Here is a 19,489-nt window from a genome sequence, read left to right as displayed (position 1 = left end):
ATCAACGAGGCATGAAGCTCTGTATACCCTAGAGATGGTTGTGTGGGAAAATCCCCAAAGACCAACAGTTAATGACTTTCTCAAATCCATCTGTCTGGCACCAGCGACCATGCTGGTTAGGTGTATCTGGAAAAGTGACCATGAATGTAACTGGCAGTAGACAACTTATCTTAACCTTGTAATAACCGACAGGTCATAGGGGAAGTTTTAGGTTTAAGGTCAAGTTTCAGTATTTGAGAAAGTAGATGTTACCTTTACCTTGAAGTCTCGTATATTTATTTTGGCATTACATTTCCGACTGATGATGACAGAGGCAGAAAACCATGACTAGGCTAGATAAACCAGATCTTTTGTAACAGCTTACAAAAGCAGCTGAAGCAAAAATAAGACTCAAAGTAAAAATGGTTTATATGCTAGAGAACTAATAAGGAAAATGGGAGCAAGTAGACAGGAAGGATGGGATGATGGGGATGGTAGGATCATTAGTGTTACTACAGTACAGAAAGCATGGCCTGGTTGTGCAGAAATTATATATTTGAAGAGCACGACAGAGGAAAAGCAGTGAACGTATGAACCAAGCAAAGTTGCGTCAGAACATGGCTGCATTTGGACACTCCGTCGTTCACTTTTCAGCACACACAAATAAAGCTGACTGCTCACTTACCTCCACCATTTATAGACTCTCCACCCCTCACAAACCCCCTCTGTCCTCCAGATTCAACGAATTTCTATAAGCTGACATTTGCTTTGCTTGTTTGGCTAGCCCTCAAAAGAGAAAACGTTTTCATTTTAATTTTAGTCATTTAAGCCTTTATTATTGATAGCTGATTGGCCTTTAGTGTCCTGCTGCTGACTCTTTTCACAGAAAGCTTTTTGGCAGGGAAACCACAGGTTGTTCGAATCTCTTTAAATATGGCTGCATTTCCATTTCAGCTCCAGTGTCTTTATTATGCATGCTGTCTCGCTGTAAAGGCTGTATGTCAACATACTGTGACAGCTTACTGTCCGGGGCGATCGTGGCTCAAGAGTTGGGCGTTCGTCTTGTAATCGGAAGGTTGCCGGTTCGAGCCCTGGCTTGGTCGGTCGTTGTGTCCTTGGGCAAGACACTTCACCCGTTGCCTACTGGTGGTGGCGCCAGTGTCCAGCAGCCTCGCCTCTGTCAGTGTGCCCCAGGGTGGCTGTGGCTACAATGTAGCTTGCCATCACCAGTGTGTGTGAATGGGTGGATGACTGGTTGTGTAAAGCGCTTTGGGGTCCTTAGGGAGTAGAAAAGTGCTATACAAATACATGCCATTTAGTACAGTCTTACCTTTAGTCAACTGAGAAATTTTGCATTAACTTGTGAAACGCCAAGCACCTTCATGGCGGACCCTTCATCGCTATCTTTACATGACCACGATATACCATCCACTGTCATTTTGTTATGACGAGTGGAAGCTCGGAGATTAGTAGGGATGACATATTGTCCCTACTGTAACTACGGAACCACACAAGTCAAACAAGAGCAATTAGACTTCCCTGTGTGTGTGTGTGTGTGTGTGTGTGTGTGTGTTTGCACTCAGGAAAGAAAAGCCCATTAGTAGTAAACAACTATTTTCTCTTGAGAATTCCTAGTTTGTAAATGGGGAGAGGAAATGTTGTTCATCATGATTTAGCTCAGACTGTGTGTGTGTGTGTGTGTGTGTGTGTGTGTGTGTGTGTGTGTGTGTGTGTGTGTGTGTGTGTCTTTTGTTTTTCAGCTGAACATTGTTCACATGTGAATGAGTAAGTATGTCAGTAAGTCTGCAGGTCAGCATGTCGTCGTGGGAGGACATTAGCTCTAAGTGGACTTAAGTGTTGCTCCTGGTTTTGTGTGTGTGTGTATGTGTCTGTGTATGGACTCACTCAGTGGATATCTTTGTGTCACTGCTACTTGTCTACATATGGCTCCTGTCTTCTATCTCTGATGTTTTCTACTGTCACGATCATTACTTTAAACTCACAGTTTGAATTATAGCTCTGTTTGCTCTGCTAACTCCGAGCACTGTCTGTCACAATTTGTTCCTATCTCTGCTACTTCTGATGCAAATTGGGCCAAATGAGCTGCAGCAAATCTCTGCTGCTACAGTATGACACTGACGCTGTTTTCTCGTACCGCTTGAAGGTGTCATCACAACAAATGTCTCACATATTGAGTCGTGTTGTGTCAAAGATTTGACAGGGGTTAAGTGTCGCGTTGCTCGCGTTAGTTAGAAATTAAGGAGAGCTGATGATAAGCTGTTTCAGTCGATCTGTAATGGGGGGAGCATGGCCCTTTTAAATATATGTTTGGCTTTTAGAAAGTCGATAAAAAAACAAGCAGTTAAGATGCAGAGAAACCCTTTGGTGAGAATATGTGTGTGGCAGCAAGTTTATTATGCTCTCAGTCTTAACTTATAAGGTACAAAAATAACAATAAGGCTAACTATTAAACACTAAGAGGCTGATGTGCACTGATTGCAGGGATTTGTCATGCTCACTCAGACTGACTTGCAATTACCAACATAATAGGTTTTGCACATAATACTGTGTGCCTAGTATAATGCATCACAGAGAAGTGCTATAGGAAAACAAATGGAAAGGAGGGCGCTCGAGTGTAGTTTCATATCCACCTATCCATCTATCCAATTCAGTTCAATTTAATTCAATTCAATTCAGTTCAATTCTTTGTCCCACAAATCAGTTTAGCAGCATGGGTGACCAATGACAATATACAGGGGGACATATACCCATCCATCCATCCAGTCCAGCCAAGTGGTGTAATCTCTTTAACCTGCCCTGGGTCTACCCCAGGACCTCCAAGAAAAACTAGGTGAGTTGCTATTCTGATGGCCTCTATTAGGGGAAAAGAATCGAGGCACAGGGCATAAGAGCCTCATCACGGCACAGACACTTGGAGGAGTGGTTGGTCAGCGTGAGCCTGGTGCCTGAGCCTTTACCCATGGGGCCTGGAAGGGCTCAGCCCAAATAGCCTTGAGTAGACCACCCTCATGTGTATCCGCCACCTGGAGGAGGAGCCAGAGACACTCCAATGTGCGTCTGTGTGTGTCAGCCAAAAGCAGAGGCTTTGGCCAACTTATCTTTGGCTGCCAAAATTGTCTTAAGGGGCATATATTCTTCTTCTCTCTTAGGAGAAAGGAATTATCTACATGAAAGTTCAGCGCTTTGTCCTGCTGTTTCTCTGTAATCCTATTATGTATTCTGTGCACTGCTTTTTGGCTGCATCCTGTACTCTCTGACCTGTCTCTTTCTAAATTCCCCTGTTCGCCTGTAATCACCCCCACTGGCATCCTTCCCTGACTTTATTTACCACTGTTTCTGTCACCTTCCACCTTGCCAAATGTTTCAGTTTATCCTCTCCCTTATTAGCACCCTTCTTTCTCCCCCACGTCTCTCCATTGGTCTCTCTTTCTGCCTCTGTGCTGCATTTCAGCTGTTGTTCAGCTCTTGTATCCAGAGTAAATTAAATCAAGTAGAGCTATAAAATAAGCTTAAACTGATAATCACCAAAATTACACAGGGACACTTAAAGGGAGAGCAGGTGTGAGACAGTAAAAGGGTCTTATGAAAACAAAATGAAGACGTTAGTAGCCCCCACCCCCCTTCCCATATTTCATTTATCTCATTTTCTCTACCATCATCTGGTTCTTGTCTCTGACTTTTTGTCTATTTTATGTGCTCACAAAAATATGTGTGGTTTCTTTCAAAAAAAGAAAAGAAAAAAATCAATTTTAGGAGGTTGGTTTTCACACAAATCGTCTTTTATTTTGTTTCTCTTTCTTCTTTGTGTTTACATGACAGAAGCCTGACTTCAGACCGTTCTGTGACTTTGACTGCTCTTCACGTTTATGCTGCACGAGCTCTCTACAGTTTCCCATAACACCGTGCTTGTGCTCGACATGCACACACATGCACGGCATGGAAAATGGCTGCATTTGCATGATGCACAGTTCGTTATTCAGCACACGCAAAAACAAAGCTGACTGCTCTCTTTTTTCCGCCATGTTTTTCTGTGATAATCCACCCCTCGCACGCTCCCTATATTCTCCAGCCTACACAGCTCCTGAGGGACTCCCTCATGTTGTTGTCTCCCTCCTAACGCTCGTTCCCCTCCTGTTCTCCAGTCCTCACCTCCTCCCACGTCTTCGTTTGGTGTCACCGTAACTCGCGAGAGCCGTCATTACTCTTTCTTTCTCTTCAGCTCGCTCCCTGTCCTCCCCTGTCTTAGTTAAAGTTTTGCCAACAGGCTTTCTCTTGCTACAGAAATTTCTCTGCCCACGTTATTTGTGTCCTTCTCTTTATCTCCCACTCTTTCTCTACTGAGTTGCTTTTGGAAGAGCTGTGGAGAGCGCATAGAGCTGTTAAGCAAAGATGTAGAGATCGCGCAGACACACCACCCATTAACAGGCTGAAGCCATGGTATCATATTCTTATTATTGAGTTATGCTTTACTAAACTCAATCCAGCACATAACAAAAACATTTTAAAAGCATGTGATTACCCTTGTCTTTTTTTTTTTTTTTACTTGTTGGCGACTTTGTGTCTCTTGCTATCCCCCCCACTCCTCCACATTTGTGTTTGCAGGTTTTCTTCATTTCCCTTGCAAATAGGACAAACAGAGAGCCGCAGTAACTGATTGCTAATGTAACCGCTGACTTCCCATCTAAGCTCACAGTGTGCGTTTCTCAGAAACTACAGTTAGCCTGTGTTGGACTTCCTTTGGGTCATATTTTATTCGGACATCATCCATCAAGTGCAGTATCAATGGCAACTTCCTCATTCATTGCTCAAAAAATTTCCTTGAACACATTTACTCTTTCCACTGCTCTAGATTAGTAAGTGTCTGTAACTATCCTAGGTTTGGTCTGCACAGCATCACAGTATTACTACATGTAATTACACCATAACAACAACACTCACTATTTTTTTTTTATTCCTGGAAAGATTTTTTTTCATAGCTTCTTTAATGTCTTTATGAAAGTGCTGATTCCAAGACATGCTGCTCTTACGTCCAAGAGTAATCCTTAATTAAAATTCAAGCTCACAGCAGACTGCCTGAACTGACCTTGGATCTGCCAAGGCCGTGGATAAACGGGGCATCAGCAGCTCTGTTTAATTAGGTGGCAGATCTAAGATCAGTGCGGTAAAAACTGCTGAAGGAGTAACACTGTAAGAAAAAAGGGGGATGTTCTATGAGAGGGACGGACAGTTTCCTCCAGAGCAGTAGATATAAATGTAAAACTCTGTGTTTGTGACAGCTTACCTTCCTGGGTGTAAAAAATAAATAAGTGGATAAATAAAAACTTTGGGATTTACCACTGTGGGATGTTCCACGTTTGCAAATTATGTGCAAATATTTAACAGTGGGAAATACTAAACCCTGTAGGTAACACTGAGAGGCTGCAGCTTTTAGTAAACTCAGAGGAAAGACTCCTACTTACAGCTGCAAGCAACAAACCGGGATTATGATATACTTAATGTCATTTATACCCCTAGACAGGCCTGTTAGTGTACCTCCAGCACACACACATTATCAAAAGATAAGTAATGGCAACCCCGATCTACTCACAGAGTAGTAGCTACTTTTACCAAGCTAACAAATATTAAAACTAAGCATATTACTTTTCCAAGTTCACAAACTCTTTTCATTTTTTTGTTTCAAAACTCTGTTTTTTATTTTATGACCTCTGACCCCAAGGTCAGAGGTCAAGTATTCTGAAAATCTTGTGAATGCTAAAACTTGAGAACAAAGCGATGAAGGATATTTAAACTGATACCATTTTCCAGGAGGCTGAGGGGTAACCTTTTCTACTCCTAACACTTGTCAAGAAAGCCATAAATGTGTGGGGATTTTTTTATTATTATTATTTCAAAGGGAGAGCTCATTTGGAAGAACTGAACATGATTTATCAAAGTATAGAGTCTAGATTCTGGTGGTCAAGACTTGTACGAGGATGGCCAGCATGAGAAGATGGGGAGGAGGTGGGCTAAACAAATGTCTGAAATGTCTTTGACAAATGTCTGAGTCTGAAAGACAAAATGATAGAAAAGAGGCAGATTGAGTCAAAGAAGGCAGGGAACAAATGATTAAGCCAAAGGGGAAGGAGAAGTGATGTAAATAACCTATCAGCCAGAACACAGATGGGTATATTTAGGCACAAGCTTTGTTTCGGGACTTGATAAAGCAGGACTTGATAAAGCAGGTAACACTTCCTACTTCTTACTCCAGGAACACTTTATTTGTTTGTTTGAAAGCTGTACCAAATAGCAGAGGCTGCAGCGAGCTAGCCTTATGAGCATCTAAAACTGGCAGTTGCTTTCTACCACACTTTTCACATTTGAGGGCTTTAAAAGCCTCCTGCCTTTTAATTTTCTGTATCAAAGCACTGGTATGATTGATGTGAAAAGATTAACACTAATGTAGTATGGCTGCCTAATGAGGCCTTGTTGACATGCTTCTAAATTCAGAGTGGAGAGCTGAGAGCTGAAGTGTAGCCTCAAGCTGTAAAAGCTTACTAAGAAAAAAAAAAGTGTATTTTTGGTGACAAAGAGGCTGTAGGTTATATATTTTTGCTTAATTGCACAGCAGGTTGAAAAGAGACGCTTATTTCTGTTACCTGCCCACATGTTTTTTTTCACCAAGACTCATACTGGAACACTCTCTGAAACTTTATTTTTCAAGTGTTCAGGAGCAGCAGACAGTATAACACATAAAATGTTGTGTGATACGTGTGTTTGTGGGTGTGTGTCCAGAGGCCTGTTTAACAAAGCAGGTAGTACACTCTGTGTTTACCCAAACCCAACACATCCAGCCCAGAAAATAAGTGGAGTACAGAAGTGTAGTGCCCAGCCAGGAGTGGTGACAGATCAATTAGCACCTGTCTCTCCCCGCATCTTTCTGCTGCTACCGGCACAGTTGTGTCTCTATTATATGTTTTTCTGTTGCCACTCCTCTATCTGAGCCACAAGAGCGTTACATTGATACACAATTAACCCCAATTCCCACTCAAATAGATCCTGCTTAATTTATACATTTAGGATTTTAACATCTTCCTCCGCCTTCTATTTTTGCATCCAGACCGATTTAGAGTCTCTGGACCCTCGCGGTCGTACTCCTCTTCACCTCGCTGTCACGCTGGGCCACCTGGACTGCGCCAGGGTCCTGCTGCAGCACGGCGCTGACGTTAGCAAGGAGAACCGCAACGGATGGACAGGTGAGTGAGTGCACATGCTGTGTGGAGTTTATTTGTGGTAATGCGAGCAGTGCACAGCATGCATAAGCTGTATCTGGAGGGTGGTGGTACATTTTGGAAACTTAGTGACCTTATAATACATTTTATCGTACATCTTTTGGGGGGGGGGGGCTTTTTCTTCTTTCTTTTTTTTTCCTTTTTTTGTTTGGAAGATGAAAACCAAAATCTCATCTCTGCTGGCACATTCAAATTTTGGTTTTGTGCTCTTGCAGTGGGAAGATAATGGAGTTTGAAATCAGTTCTTTTTTTGTAACTTTTATTTTTCCATTTGTGCCCAAAAATATGATCTCACCTTAAGTTTCTTGTTTTTGCTGTCATCTCCTCTCTTTTTTGTGGCTTTTCCCCCCTGACGCATACCACACTAGTAAAACTGCTTCTTTTTTTTTTTTACATTAGGCCAGAAAATAGAGCTGCTCTTCTAGTTGTAAATGTGAAACTAATGCTACCAAGAGCAGTTCTCCATTGCATTATTTGCCTGGCTGTGTGAAACAAAGGAAGACGTTATATCAGCACGCTAACCAAACAAGCATCATGCCTGTGTGATCGTTGCATCTTTAAAATGTCACACAAATACACACACCAGATAATATAGCGTGTGTGTGATAGTTCAACTCACAAGGTGTGCTGTTCAAGTGTAAGGACAGCTGATCAATGATGGGTGAGACGCAGTAATTGGTGGTTCCAGCTTCTCCTTTGGCCCACTTCAGTTTTGTCAGTTCTCGCTGCCCCCTTTAAATTGTTCATGTACATAAATTTTAGATGAAGCCTGAGTGACTGGTTCTGTTTTACTCTCCCTCTCAGTTCTTCAGGAGGCGGTGAGTACCAGAGATCCGGAGCTGGTGCGTCTCGTGCTTCGTTACCGTGACTACCAGAGGACTGCCAAGAGACTGGCGGGCATCCCCGTCCTGCTGGAGCGACTGCGCCAAGTGCGATTTCACACAAGCACCCATAAGCACACACACGTGCTGTAGCGCACAGGTTCATGAAATAAGTGTGCAAGCTATGTGGTTGATAAATATGGAAGCTATAAATGCATTTGAAATGTAAATAAGTCTTTTTCAAATTTACATGCAAATTTGCTTTTCCCACGAGATTCTTTCTGAAGGTATTAATTGTAGCATCCCTGGCTGAATGATGGTCTCTTATACTGATGCTTCACAGAGGTTTTATTGGAAATGTTTTTATTGAAACATTCAGTGAAGACACCGTAAGAGCTAGGAGCAAAACAAAACCAGCAATATTAATACCATAACAACAAAGGAAACAAATTTCTCCTGCTCACATATAGCATATACATCAAATTTACATCACTCAATTCATTATATCACCTCACTAACTTACAACTATACATAAAGGTCAAGGTCAAGGTTAACAACATAAACTCTATTAAACGACATTTTGATTGCATGTAACTTATTCCGTTAAAGGAAACATTAACAAACCTTGTGCCACTGTCAGCCAGGTACTAATTGGCAAAGGAAACGTACATATTTTTCACTTTAAGGCACACTATTTACCATATCCTAAAAGAAACGTTACTAACAGCCCTTTAACGGTTTTACGCCAGTTTCCTGTTTCAAAAATAAAAGCATGGATTTCAAAATAAAACCGAAGTACCTTTCAAACAAACATAAAAATATTTACCAAATTTAAAGGTCATTTACACTCCCACCAAATCATGGGTGTTTTAACAAAAGGGAGAATTATAACACGAATGATTTTTAAAAACAAATGACCTTAACCACAAGGCCTTTTACATAACGAAAACAAAGAATTATCCATGCATGAGCCTGCAGGTAATGTCCACAAGTCTTCATACAATAAAGGATATAGTCGTTGTCTTAGACAGCCTCTAAAAGCAAGATCAGTTTCTGAATGGGCCGTTCAACAATAGATGGCTTGCCAGAACATTGACCCTCCCTTTTCATTTTCTGGTCTCCAAGACGAATCTTAACTTTCCTCACAAGCCCATCTTTATCAGCGACTGTTTCTTCAACTCTGGCTAATCTCCACTCGTTCCGTGGCAGATCATCCATCCTTTCGATGACTATGTCACCAACTTTCAGATTCCTTCTAGAAATATGCCAACGTTGTCTAGTGGCAATATTAGAGAGATACTCTCTTCTCCAGCGGTTCCAGAATTGCTCTGCTAGATACTGGATATGACGCCATCTCTTACGAGCATACATGTCTTCTCTGATGAACGTCCCAGGAGGTGGTAAGGCTCCAGTGGGTTTCATAGTGAGTAGGTGATTAGGAGTCAGCGGTTCTGGACCATTTGGATCATTCAGGTTATCCACAGTGAGTGGACGGCTGTTCACAATAGACATTGCTTCGTAAAACAATGTCCTCAAACAGGCATCATCTAATCTTCCAGGTGAGAGTGAAAGAGTGGACCGAAGTACATTTCTTACTGTTCTGATCTGTCTCTCCCAGACACCTCCAACATGGCTTGAATGGGGAGCATTCATAATGAAGTCGCACTGCCTCTCAGCCAAGAATGCAGTCAGACGATTGACATCCATCTGTTTCAGCGCATTATACATTTCATTCTTAGCTCCAACAAAATTGCTTCCTTGGTCACATCTTATTTTTCGTACTGCTCCTCTTATGGAAACAAAACATCGGAGGCCATTAATGAAGGCATCTGCTGACATATCATTCACCATTTCAATGTGAATTGCTCTACAACAAAGGCATGTGAAAAGCAGACCATAACGTTTATTCACCTTACGCCCTTGCTTTGTAAAAAATGGCCCAAAACAGTCCATTCCGCAATAAGTGAAAGGTGGAGATGGATCCACCCGCTCAGATGGCAGGTCTGCCATTCGCTGCTCTTCCACTGATCCCCTGAGTTTCCTGCATTTGACACACTGATGCACATAAGATGCAACAGCTCTGTTCATTCCTGGGATCCAGTATCCATTTGATCTGATCTCGTTGATGGTTATACCCCTTCCTTGGTGTTTAACCTGTTCATGATGATGAGCTATTATCATCCTCGTTATGTGGTGGTCCTTTGGAATGATCATTGGATGTTTCTGAGAGGCAGGGAGAGATGCATTTTTCAGTCTTCCTCCCACCTTGAGGATTCCATCTTTGTCAAGAAAGGCATCCAGTCGAAACAGTTTACTCTGGCGTGAAAGTTGTAAGCCATTACTAAGTAGCTGGATCTCATCTGGATACACTCGTCTCTGTAAATCTCTTATAATGATGCACTGTGCATCCTCTCGCTCCTGAACTGTGCTGTGACTTGTTGACTTGTCCCTCTTGGCTCGGCGAAGAAGTCGCGCAACAGCTTGTTTGACCTTACACCATGAAGAAAACTTTGACAAGCGGTCTGAAAGAGTCACTTGTTCTGCAGACTCCAAATTTAGTGCTCGAACCCTTTTAACTTCAGGGTCCCCAACTGGGATTTCTGGGATTACCTCTACCTCTGGTGATACCTCTTTCTCCCATAAGAACTTGGGTCCAGTAAACCAGTTCGATGTCAGAAGCTTGCTTGCACTAGAACCTCTCGATGCAAGGTCTGCAGGATTCTTGTCAGTAGAAACATATCGCCACTGCTGAGGAGTTGTACTGAGATGTATTTTCTGAATCCTATTTGATACAAATGTGTGGAAGCGGCGTGCCTCGTTGTTAATGTACCCCAGTACAACCTTGGAGTCTGTCCAGAAGTATTCATCAATCCCTGAAATTCCCAGTTCTTCCTTTAGAGTATTGCTTGCTGCAACTGATACAACAGCAGCAGTCAGTTCTAACCTGGGGATGGTCACAGCTTTGATTGGAGCAACTCTGGACTTTGCCATAATCAGAGCACAATGAACAGTTCCATTTTCATTCACATGTCTCAAATATGAGCACTGGCCATAACCATACGTGCTTGCATCAGAGAAGTGATGTAGCTCTCTCTTTGTGACCTTTCCAAAGTCAGCTGGTACATAGCATCGGGGTATGGTGATTTTATCCAAATTTGCCAGATCACTCTTCCAGGATCTCCAGACTGGTTGCAGTTTACTGATGAGTGGGTCATCCCAACCTGTACCATGCCTACACATTTCTTGAAGAACCCTTTTCCCAGTTAGCAGGAAAGGAGCAATAAGCCCAAGTGGGTCATAAAGAGAGGCAACAGTGGATAGTATACCACGCCTGGTTTCTGGTTGGTCCTTCAAACGGGCATGGAACCTGAAACTGTCTGACTCAATGTGCCAGTGGATTCCTAAGGCTCTTTCCAGCGATGAATCACTAAAGGCAAGATCAAGAGCCTTTACTTCAGTGGCACGCTCAGATGGTGCTATACTCTCAAGCACCTTCGCATTGTTACACACAAATTTGTGTAGTCGCAGACCACCCATAGCACAGAGCCTTTGGGCTTCTTTTGCAAGCTGAATAGCCTCATCTACATCTGCTATGCTTGTGACACCATCATCCACATAGAAGTCCCTCATAATGAATTGGGAGCCCAGAGGAAACAGGCTCTCGTTCTCCTTAGCGAGATGTTTCAACCCATAGTTGGCACATCCCGGTGAAGATGCAGCACCGAAAAGGTGAACTTTCATACGGAATTCCTGCGGCTCCACACTGAAGTTTCCATCCTTCCACCACAGGAAACGTAGGTAGTCTCTATCCGCTTCGCACACATGAAACTGATGAAACATCCTTTCGATGTCGCACATCAGAGCAACATGGTTCTGTCGAAATCTGATAAGAACACCAGTTAGAGTATTTGTCAAATCGGGGCCCGACAGGAGATGATCATTTAGGCAAGTTCCCTTGTACTTAGCCGAGCAATCAAAAACCACTCTGAGCTTCTCTGGTTTTTTGGAATGATAAACTCCGTGGTGTGGAATATACCATGTTTCGCCTTCCTTCTCTTCACAGAGAACTTCTTCAGCATCATTGTTTTTAATTACCTCATTCAAAAACGTTACGTAGTGAGTCTTGTAGTTCTTGTTGTTCAGCAGCTTTCGTTTGAGATGGTTGAGCCGGATGATAGCTAACTGCTTGTTGTTGGGAAGGTAGGGTCTCTCTTTAAAAGGGAGAGGCATCTCATAGTGACCATGGGTGTTCATGTAAATGCTTTCCTTTAGCATATTCAGGAAGAGGATGTCATCTTGAGACACTGTTCTGCTGTCCTTGCTGATGTCCTTAAAGTCAGACTCAAGTACTTTAATGGCATCGGATGGCGTCACTGGAGGAAGCTCTTTGACAGTTACTCTATGGCATATGTTGGCAACAGGAGGAGATTCAAGGTGAGGTGGTGAGCAGCCTATGATGCTCCATCCTAGGTCTGTGCAGACTGCATAAGGTTCATTATCTCTTCCTAGGATGACCTGTCTTGGTGCTAGTGCCTGTGAGCAGTTATAACCTATTAGAAGACCAACTTCACAGTCTAAATGTGGCGGAATATCATCTGCTATTGCTTTGAGATGATTCCAATGCCTCGCCGTTTCACTGGTAGGAATGTGCCTTCGATTCACTGGTATGCAGTCTTTGGTATAGGCAGGAGGGAGATCAATGTGATTTGTGGAGGTATAGCCACGCACTCTGAGACCTGAGACTCTTTCACTGTGTGTTACTGTGTCCTTTCCGATCATGGTGGTTAGCTTTAGCCTTACAGGATAGGTCTTGGTTGTCAAGCTACGACTAACATCTTCATCAATAAACACAGTGTCACTCTGGGTGTCAAGCAGAGCATAGACAAGCCTTTCTATTCCTGGGTTGTTGGAAGAGGAAACCCAGACTGGCAAAATCATGGATGTAGTCGTAGATGTGTGCTCAGTCTCTGTATTGAGAGACAATCTCGTAACTGCTTCGTCTGTATTCTGATTAGGGGCTAACACAGGATTCATGTTGGAATATCTGTCGTCATGAAGGAAAGTTGGGTGTCGTCCCTTACAGATATCACATAAGTGTCTGTGGCGGCAGTCTTTAACATTATGGCCTGGTTTCAGACAACCATAGCAGAGTTTGTTTTCCCTTACATACTTTCTTTTCTCTTCCAGAGGCGTTCCTTTAAACTCTGGACAACTATGTAGGCGGTGTTTGTTATCATGACAGAATGTACAAGGGGGCTTTAAACTTGTCTTGGATGGTACATTCTTCTCATTCTCTGTAAGTGTCTGTGTATGAAGAACAGTAGATTTATTTTTCCTTTCTTTCAGATGATGTTTCTCTGCAGGTAAGTCTGATAAACGTAATGCATGGAGGGAAGTTACTGGGTTACAGGCAATCTCTGCTTCTAATGACATGAAGTTGACAAAGTCCTGAAAGGCTGGAAATTCCTGTCTGTCCTTCATAAACTGGGTCACCTTGCGGTTCCACCTTGAAGCTGCCCACTCAGGTAACTTTTGGACCAGCTTTTGGTTCTCTTCACAGTCATTCAGAATGTCCAGCCCTTTAATATGAGGCATGGCTTGCTGACATGCATGTAAGAAGTCGGCAAATGCTCTGAGTTGTTCTGCATCCTTTGAGTGGATCTTTGGCCAGCTAGCTAGTTTTTCTCTGAAAGCTCTCTGCAAGACGAATGGTTGACCGTACCTGCTATTAAGGCGATCCCATGCATCCTTATACGCTTCATCATCCTCCCTGTAAAAGATACCATCAAGTGTCTTTCGTGCAGGACCTCCCACATATCTTCTCAAGTAATGCAGTTTGTCAGCTGAACATATGTTCCTTTTATCTATGAGAGATATGAATGAAGATTTCCATTCAATGAACTGGATTGGGTCGCCGGTGAATACAGGTGGCTCTGGCATTGGAAGTCTGTTCATGGCTATGCTGTCTTGTACTGCTTGAGCTAAGTGGGACACATCTGTTTGTGGAGGTGAAGCTGGAAATTTTATGAGATGCTGAACTGGAGCCAGAGACACAGCTTGATGTGGGTGCATATGTTCCTGGTTCCTTAGTTTGCTGTTAGCAGAGCATAAGCTGCCCTCCTGCATTACGTCTTGGTTGTAAATTGACAATCTTGCTCGTGCTGCTCTTATATCCTTTTCAGCTCTTAGTCTTTCTAGTTCATGTTTTTGAGCTTCAAGATCCCTTTTCTGTTGCTCTACTAAGAGCTGGATCCTTTCTTTTTGTTTTCCTTCCGCCAATAACAACTCATATTCTGCTTCCTTTGCTGCTAATTCTGCTGCAGCATCTGCTCTTTTTACTGCGACAATGGAGTCTATAGTGTGTTGACTTGGAGGTGAAACTGTGGATCCATATATGGAATGAGCATAGTCTCTGTTAAGGAGCTCACGAAGGCGTTCTTTGACTGCTTCACTATCATAGTCTTCGTCTATGCCTGATATTCTTTCATATGCAATTTTAATAATGTCCTTTGTTACGGCCTCACATGCATCAACGCGACGTCTCGTTTCACTGGATGGTGTGAGGTGATCTCTGATTTGTACATAAATGTCCGTAATATCATTCATGCATTTCTCTAAGATATCAATGAGAGCTGCGATTTCACTCTCTGGAATGTCTAGCTTTAGCTGATTTCTTGCCTTACGTGCCTGGATCTTCCATTGATCATAAAGGTGCATGAGCCGCTTCTCCCTTTTGTGTGCCTCCTCTCTCTGAAATGCAAGCATCTTCTCCGTGGGATTTCTTGGGCGATCAGATCTGCGAAGTTCCTCATCCTTGCTTGCTTGACAGATGTCTTTTATTTGATCTGAGCCTTCTGCTTCTGCAGTTAATATCTGAGATGCTTCCATTTTGAGCGAGTGTCACATTTAGACCATCACAATGAATCCCTCTTCTTTCATCATAGACTTTGGCAATCAGGTGAAACTCGTGAGGCTAAGCTCTTACTGTAGCATCCCTGGCTGAATGATGGTCTCTTATACTGATGCTTCACAGAGGTTTTATTGGAAATGTTTTTATTGAAACATTCAGTGAAGACACCGTAAGAGCTAGGAGCAAAACAAAACCAGCAATATTAATACCATAACAACAAAGGAAACAAATTTCTCCTGCTCACATATAGCATATACATCAAATTTACATCACTCAATTCATTATATCACCTCACTAACTTACAACTATACATAAAGGTCAAGGTCAAGGTTAACAACATAAACTCTATTAAACGACATTTTGATTGCATGTAACTTATTCCGTTAAAGGAAACATTAACAAACCTTGTGCCACTGTCAGCCAGGTACTAATTGGCAAAGGAAACGTACATATTTTTCACTTTAAGGCACACTATTTACCATATCCTAAAAGAAACGTTACTAACAGCCCTTTAACGGTTTTACGCCAGTTTCCTGTTTCAAAAATAAAAGCATGGATTTCAAAATAAAACCGAAGTACCTTTCAAACAAACATAAAAATATTTACCAAATTTAAAGGTCATTTACATTAATAGCTTTCTTTAACAAGAGCGGTACACTCAAAGAATATGTCTCCATGTTGCAAAGCGCTCTCTCCCTCTAATCTGACTCATAGCTGTTTCCTAAGGACCTCAGGATTGCCCTGTTTGAAGGCACAAAAGCAGTGATGGACATGCCGAGGCTGCCCGTACAGGAGGTTAATGGTTAGAAGCCTGCAGCAGCAGATTGTGTTGGAGCTGCTGCACAAAACAGTGACAGCGATGCAGGGATGTGCCTCCAAACTGTCTGACTTCCTGTGTATCTGCTCCTGCCGGCTCCCTGATACACACAGTTATGCACACACTTCGGCATACTCTCATGGCAGACACAACACCCTCACACTGTGAAAACAGCAAGGAGCACTGGCACTCAAACGCACTCGCACACGAACCCGCGAGCGTTACACACATCTCATCCTTCTTCATCTGCCGCTGCTCTCACCCACATTATTGTCCTCTCCATCCCTCCATCCATCACTTCTATTATTAACACACACACACACATATGCAGACACTTCCAGTTTCCAGTCCCTTCATCTTTGGCACAGACATCCCTGCTGCATTTATTTGCTTTACTTCTTTTTTTCTCTCCTCCTGCACATCGGTATTCTCCTCCCTCTGTCTGTTAATCTTTAACTTCATCACTCTCCACAACTCTCCCTCCGTATCTTCCTCTTTATCGATGCTCAGTGTTTTCTCATTTTTATTCCTTTCTCTCTCTGTCTCCGCTCTCCTCCTCCTCCTCCTCCTCCTCCACCCTAAGCAGGCCCAAGACTTCTATGTGGAGATGAAATGGGAGTTTACCAGCTGGGGTGAGTCCAGTCCTTGTGTCCAGTGATCCAGTAAAAGCCAGTACCAGCCAGTCAGATCTATTAATTTTATCTGCCTCTTAGGCTAAAGACACCTTTTTTCAGTTGCATGTCAGAAAAGCATTTGTATTGTATGTGTAGGTTAGAATGGCTTAAATTAAAAAAATTCAAATACAAAAAAGAAAACTGAGACCTTGATCAGCATGGTTTGAGTCAAAGAGTTTCTGTATTCGTCCTTAGTGCCCCTGGTGTCTCGCATCTGCCCCAGTGACACATACAGAGTTTGGAAGAGTGGTCAGTGTCTCCGTGTTGACACCACCCTGATGGGATTTGAACAGATGACCTGGCAGAGAGGAAACCGGAGCTTCATTTTCAAGGGACAGGGTGAGAGTTTGAGCTCGACTGGCTCGCTCTGTGTGAGGTGCACGCAGTGTGTCAAAATGCATTCAAAGAAAACCACACTGACTAGTGCTGATATTTAAAAATGGAGGTGAAAGACAGATGAAACTGGGCGACGTGAGAACAACAAAAGCACAATTCAATTTGAATTTTTCTTTCATTGCGTTTTTGCTGAGAATTATTTGCATAAGTGAAACAAACACGGTTTAATATCAAAATGAGTAGAGAGCAAAGCTAGCTGTTTCCTCCTGTTTTTGTGCTAAGCTAAGCTAAACTAACTCGCTGCTTCCTGTGGCTTTATTGATCACAAAGGCATGAAGCTGGTATTGATTTCAAATGATTCTCATAAACCAAGACGATAATTGTGTTCCCTAAATTTATCTCCAATATGTATCCTTTAAATCTCCCGTAGTGGGAAGTAGAGATGGGGGATCGATCCAATAATCGATCGTGTGTTTACCAGCGTTGGTAATGGTATGTAGCACAGTAGGATTGATACTTATTTCTATCCTCCAAGTTCAGTACGTAGCTCACTGAACTGTTGATGATGATTTAGCTCATAAATCATGACACACTGGTCTCCCCTTCATGAGCTCCCTTTATAAGTTATAAGTATCGGTATTGATATTGGTATCGGCAATACTGGCCCTGTATTGACTTGGTATCAGGCAGGTATCTATCTGTCTGTCTGCCTGTCTAAGCATCACAGATTTGTGGACTTCCTCACCTCACTGAAAAGCTCTCAACTTTTCTCTTCCCTTCTCTCCCTGTCTTTCTCTCAGACTCCAGCGCAGAGGTGATGGAGGTCGACCACGACAGGCAGCTGGTGTTCTGTGAGACCTTGTGCGTGTCATCCCTCACAGCGCTCTCGCCGGGCAGGGGGAAGGGTGGTGCCTGCAGCAGCACCACAGCCGGGTTGGGCCTTCTGGGAGTAATGCAGCCCACTGACGAGCAGGTAGCGGCCCGGCTGTCTGCCCCAGTGGTGACCACGCAGCTGGACACCCGCAACATCGCGTTCGAGAGGTCAGAAGAAATACTGCTATGTACTGAACAAAAATATACAGGATGTGAAAAATCAAAGCTAATAAATAGCTTTAGCTCAGCCACAGGACTTGCTCCATTAATCTGTTGTTCTTTTTTTTTTTTTGATTTGTTTTGTTTTTTCCCCAGTGGAGAAAAATCACTCTTTTGTTGTTAGAGTTGAATTTCTGTCAGCGTTTCTCTGTTGCTGCCTCCTACACTGCAACCCACAGCTGAGTGGAACAAGTTCAGGCACGTTCTCTGGTGGCTGTCAAAAGTGTAGGAAAATACAAACCAAAGCTGCAGCAGTGGGAGGAAATGGACACAAGAAAAAGTCGCATAGAACAAACTGTTAAATTTCATTGAAGAGCACATATTTTTGGAATATTGTATATCCAAAAATCTGGGAATATGTTCCTATCGCAAAAGTGCATTAAAATAGTTATTCTAAAATCCCGCTGTAGTTTAAACTAAGACTGCAGAGCTTTTGAAAGAAGTAAAAACAATGTTCAAATAGCAGCAGCTGTCTTGTAATTCAGTTGCAGTCACACTGGGTCAATAGTAATCATTGTATTTTAATTTAACTACTCGCTTCTTCATCCTTTCTGTCTCTGTGTAACCTCAAAAGGCAAAAAGTGCCCAAATAAATTTGCAGGACTACGCTTGATGTGAAGGAACAAATTAGCTTCTGGCTGCCTGAATCGAGCTGGGGGCGCCTGTAAACAAGTAAAATGCAGTGGTGGGAAAAGACAAAAAGACTTGGACAAGAGACAGGCCGGACATAAGGTGGAGAGAAGAGTGGACCGAGCTGGGGGGAGGCAGGGGGGGTCATGGAGGACAAAATTCATCCTATTCTGGTTGGTTGGAGAGATAAGATTGATGTGACAGAGAGGAAAGGACGGGGGTAACGGAAGAGGGAGTTTTGTTTGGACAGAGAGGGATGGAGAAGAGAAAATGTAAAGAGATGAAACAAAAAAGGAATGAGAGCGAGGGACAGAACCAACGCTGGGACGTGGAGGTATGAGGGGAAGGCACACAATAAGAAAAATGGAGGGAAAGATGAATGGGTAGCAAGGCTGTGGGCGGGAAAGCACAATACAGAAGCCAGAAGTAAGAGATATTTGATCTTTTTTTGTGGCAGGAGGGGAAAAAGAGGAAGACGGTGATAGATAGGCGAGTGATGGAAAGGCAGCGGCGGCAGGAAGTGAATGTTAACAGATTAAAAGTGAGAAAGAAGGCAGAGAGACAAATGACTCCAAGAAGTGAGCGAGGAGAGGTTGAGGGTGGGGTGGGGTAATTATCTCACTGTCAGACTTGCACCTCGGTGTCACCTCTGTGCATTTTGCTCTGTCAGCATTCCTGTCCAGTAATGTATTTGGGATGCTTTACAGCAAACCGCTTCGTCAAGCATCCTAGACAGGGACACCTCAAAGCTCTGGAGTTATTACGTCTCTACGCAACTTTGCACACAAAAAATACAGCGCTGCAGTTTTACTGTTTTAAAAGTTGGATTCAAAGTTTTGGGAACCCATGACAAGGACCTTGACAGCTGGCTAGCAGAGGAAACGGTATGCTTAGGCTACAGGCTTTCCCTGATTGAGACAAATTCATGTGCCACTTGCCAA

General features: G+C 43.0%; 1 protein-coding gene across 3 annotated transcripts in view; it reads left to right on the top strand.

Annotated features, from left to right (window-relative positions):
- Positions 1-19,489, top strand: part of ankrd13b (ankyrin repeat domain 13B) — a 46,342-nt gene that overhangs the window by 11,514 nt on the left and 15,339 nt on the right. For 2 of the 3 annotated variants that reach the window (XM_084950781.1, XM_084950780.1), the window contains exons 3-7: positions 7,097-7,232; positions 8,073-8,197; positions 16,400-16,448; positions 16,686-16,829; positions 17,627-17,867. In XM_084950781.1, coding sequence (XP_084806907.1) covers positions 7,097-7,232; positions 8,073-8,197; positions 16,400-16,448; positions 16,686-16,829; positions 17,627-17,867 — 695 coding nt within the window. The remainder of the gene's footprint in view (positions 1-7,096; positions 7,233-8,072; positions 8,198-16,399; positions 16,449-16,685; positions 16,830-17,626; positions 17,868-19,489) is intronic. The other variant, XM_084950782.1, reaches the window with a different exon arrangement.

This window comes from Perissodus microlepis, chromosome 14 (genome assembly GCF_051167445.1).
Source record: "Perissodus microlepis isolate ML-2025 ecotype Zambia chromosome 14, ASM5116744v1, whole genome shotgun sequence".
NCBI lineage: Eukaryota > Metazoa > Chordata > Actinopteri > Cichliformes > Cichlidae > Perissodus > Perissodus microlepis.
The sequence above is the reverse complement of the archived record's forward strand: the minus strand, read 5'-3'. Positions and strand labels throughout refer to the sequence as shown.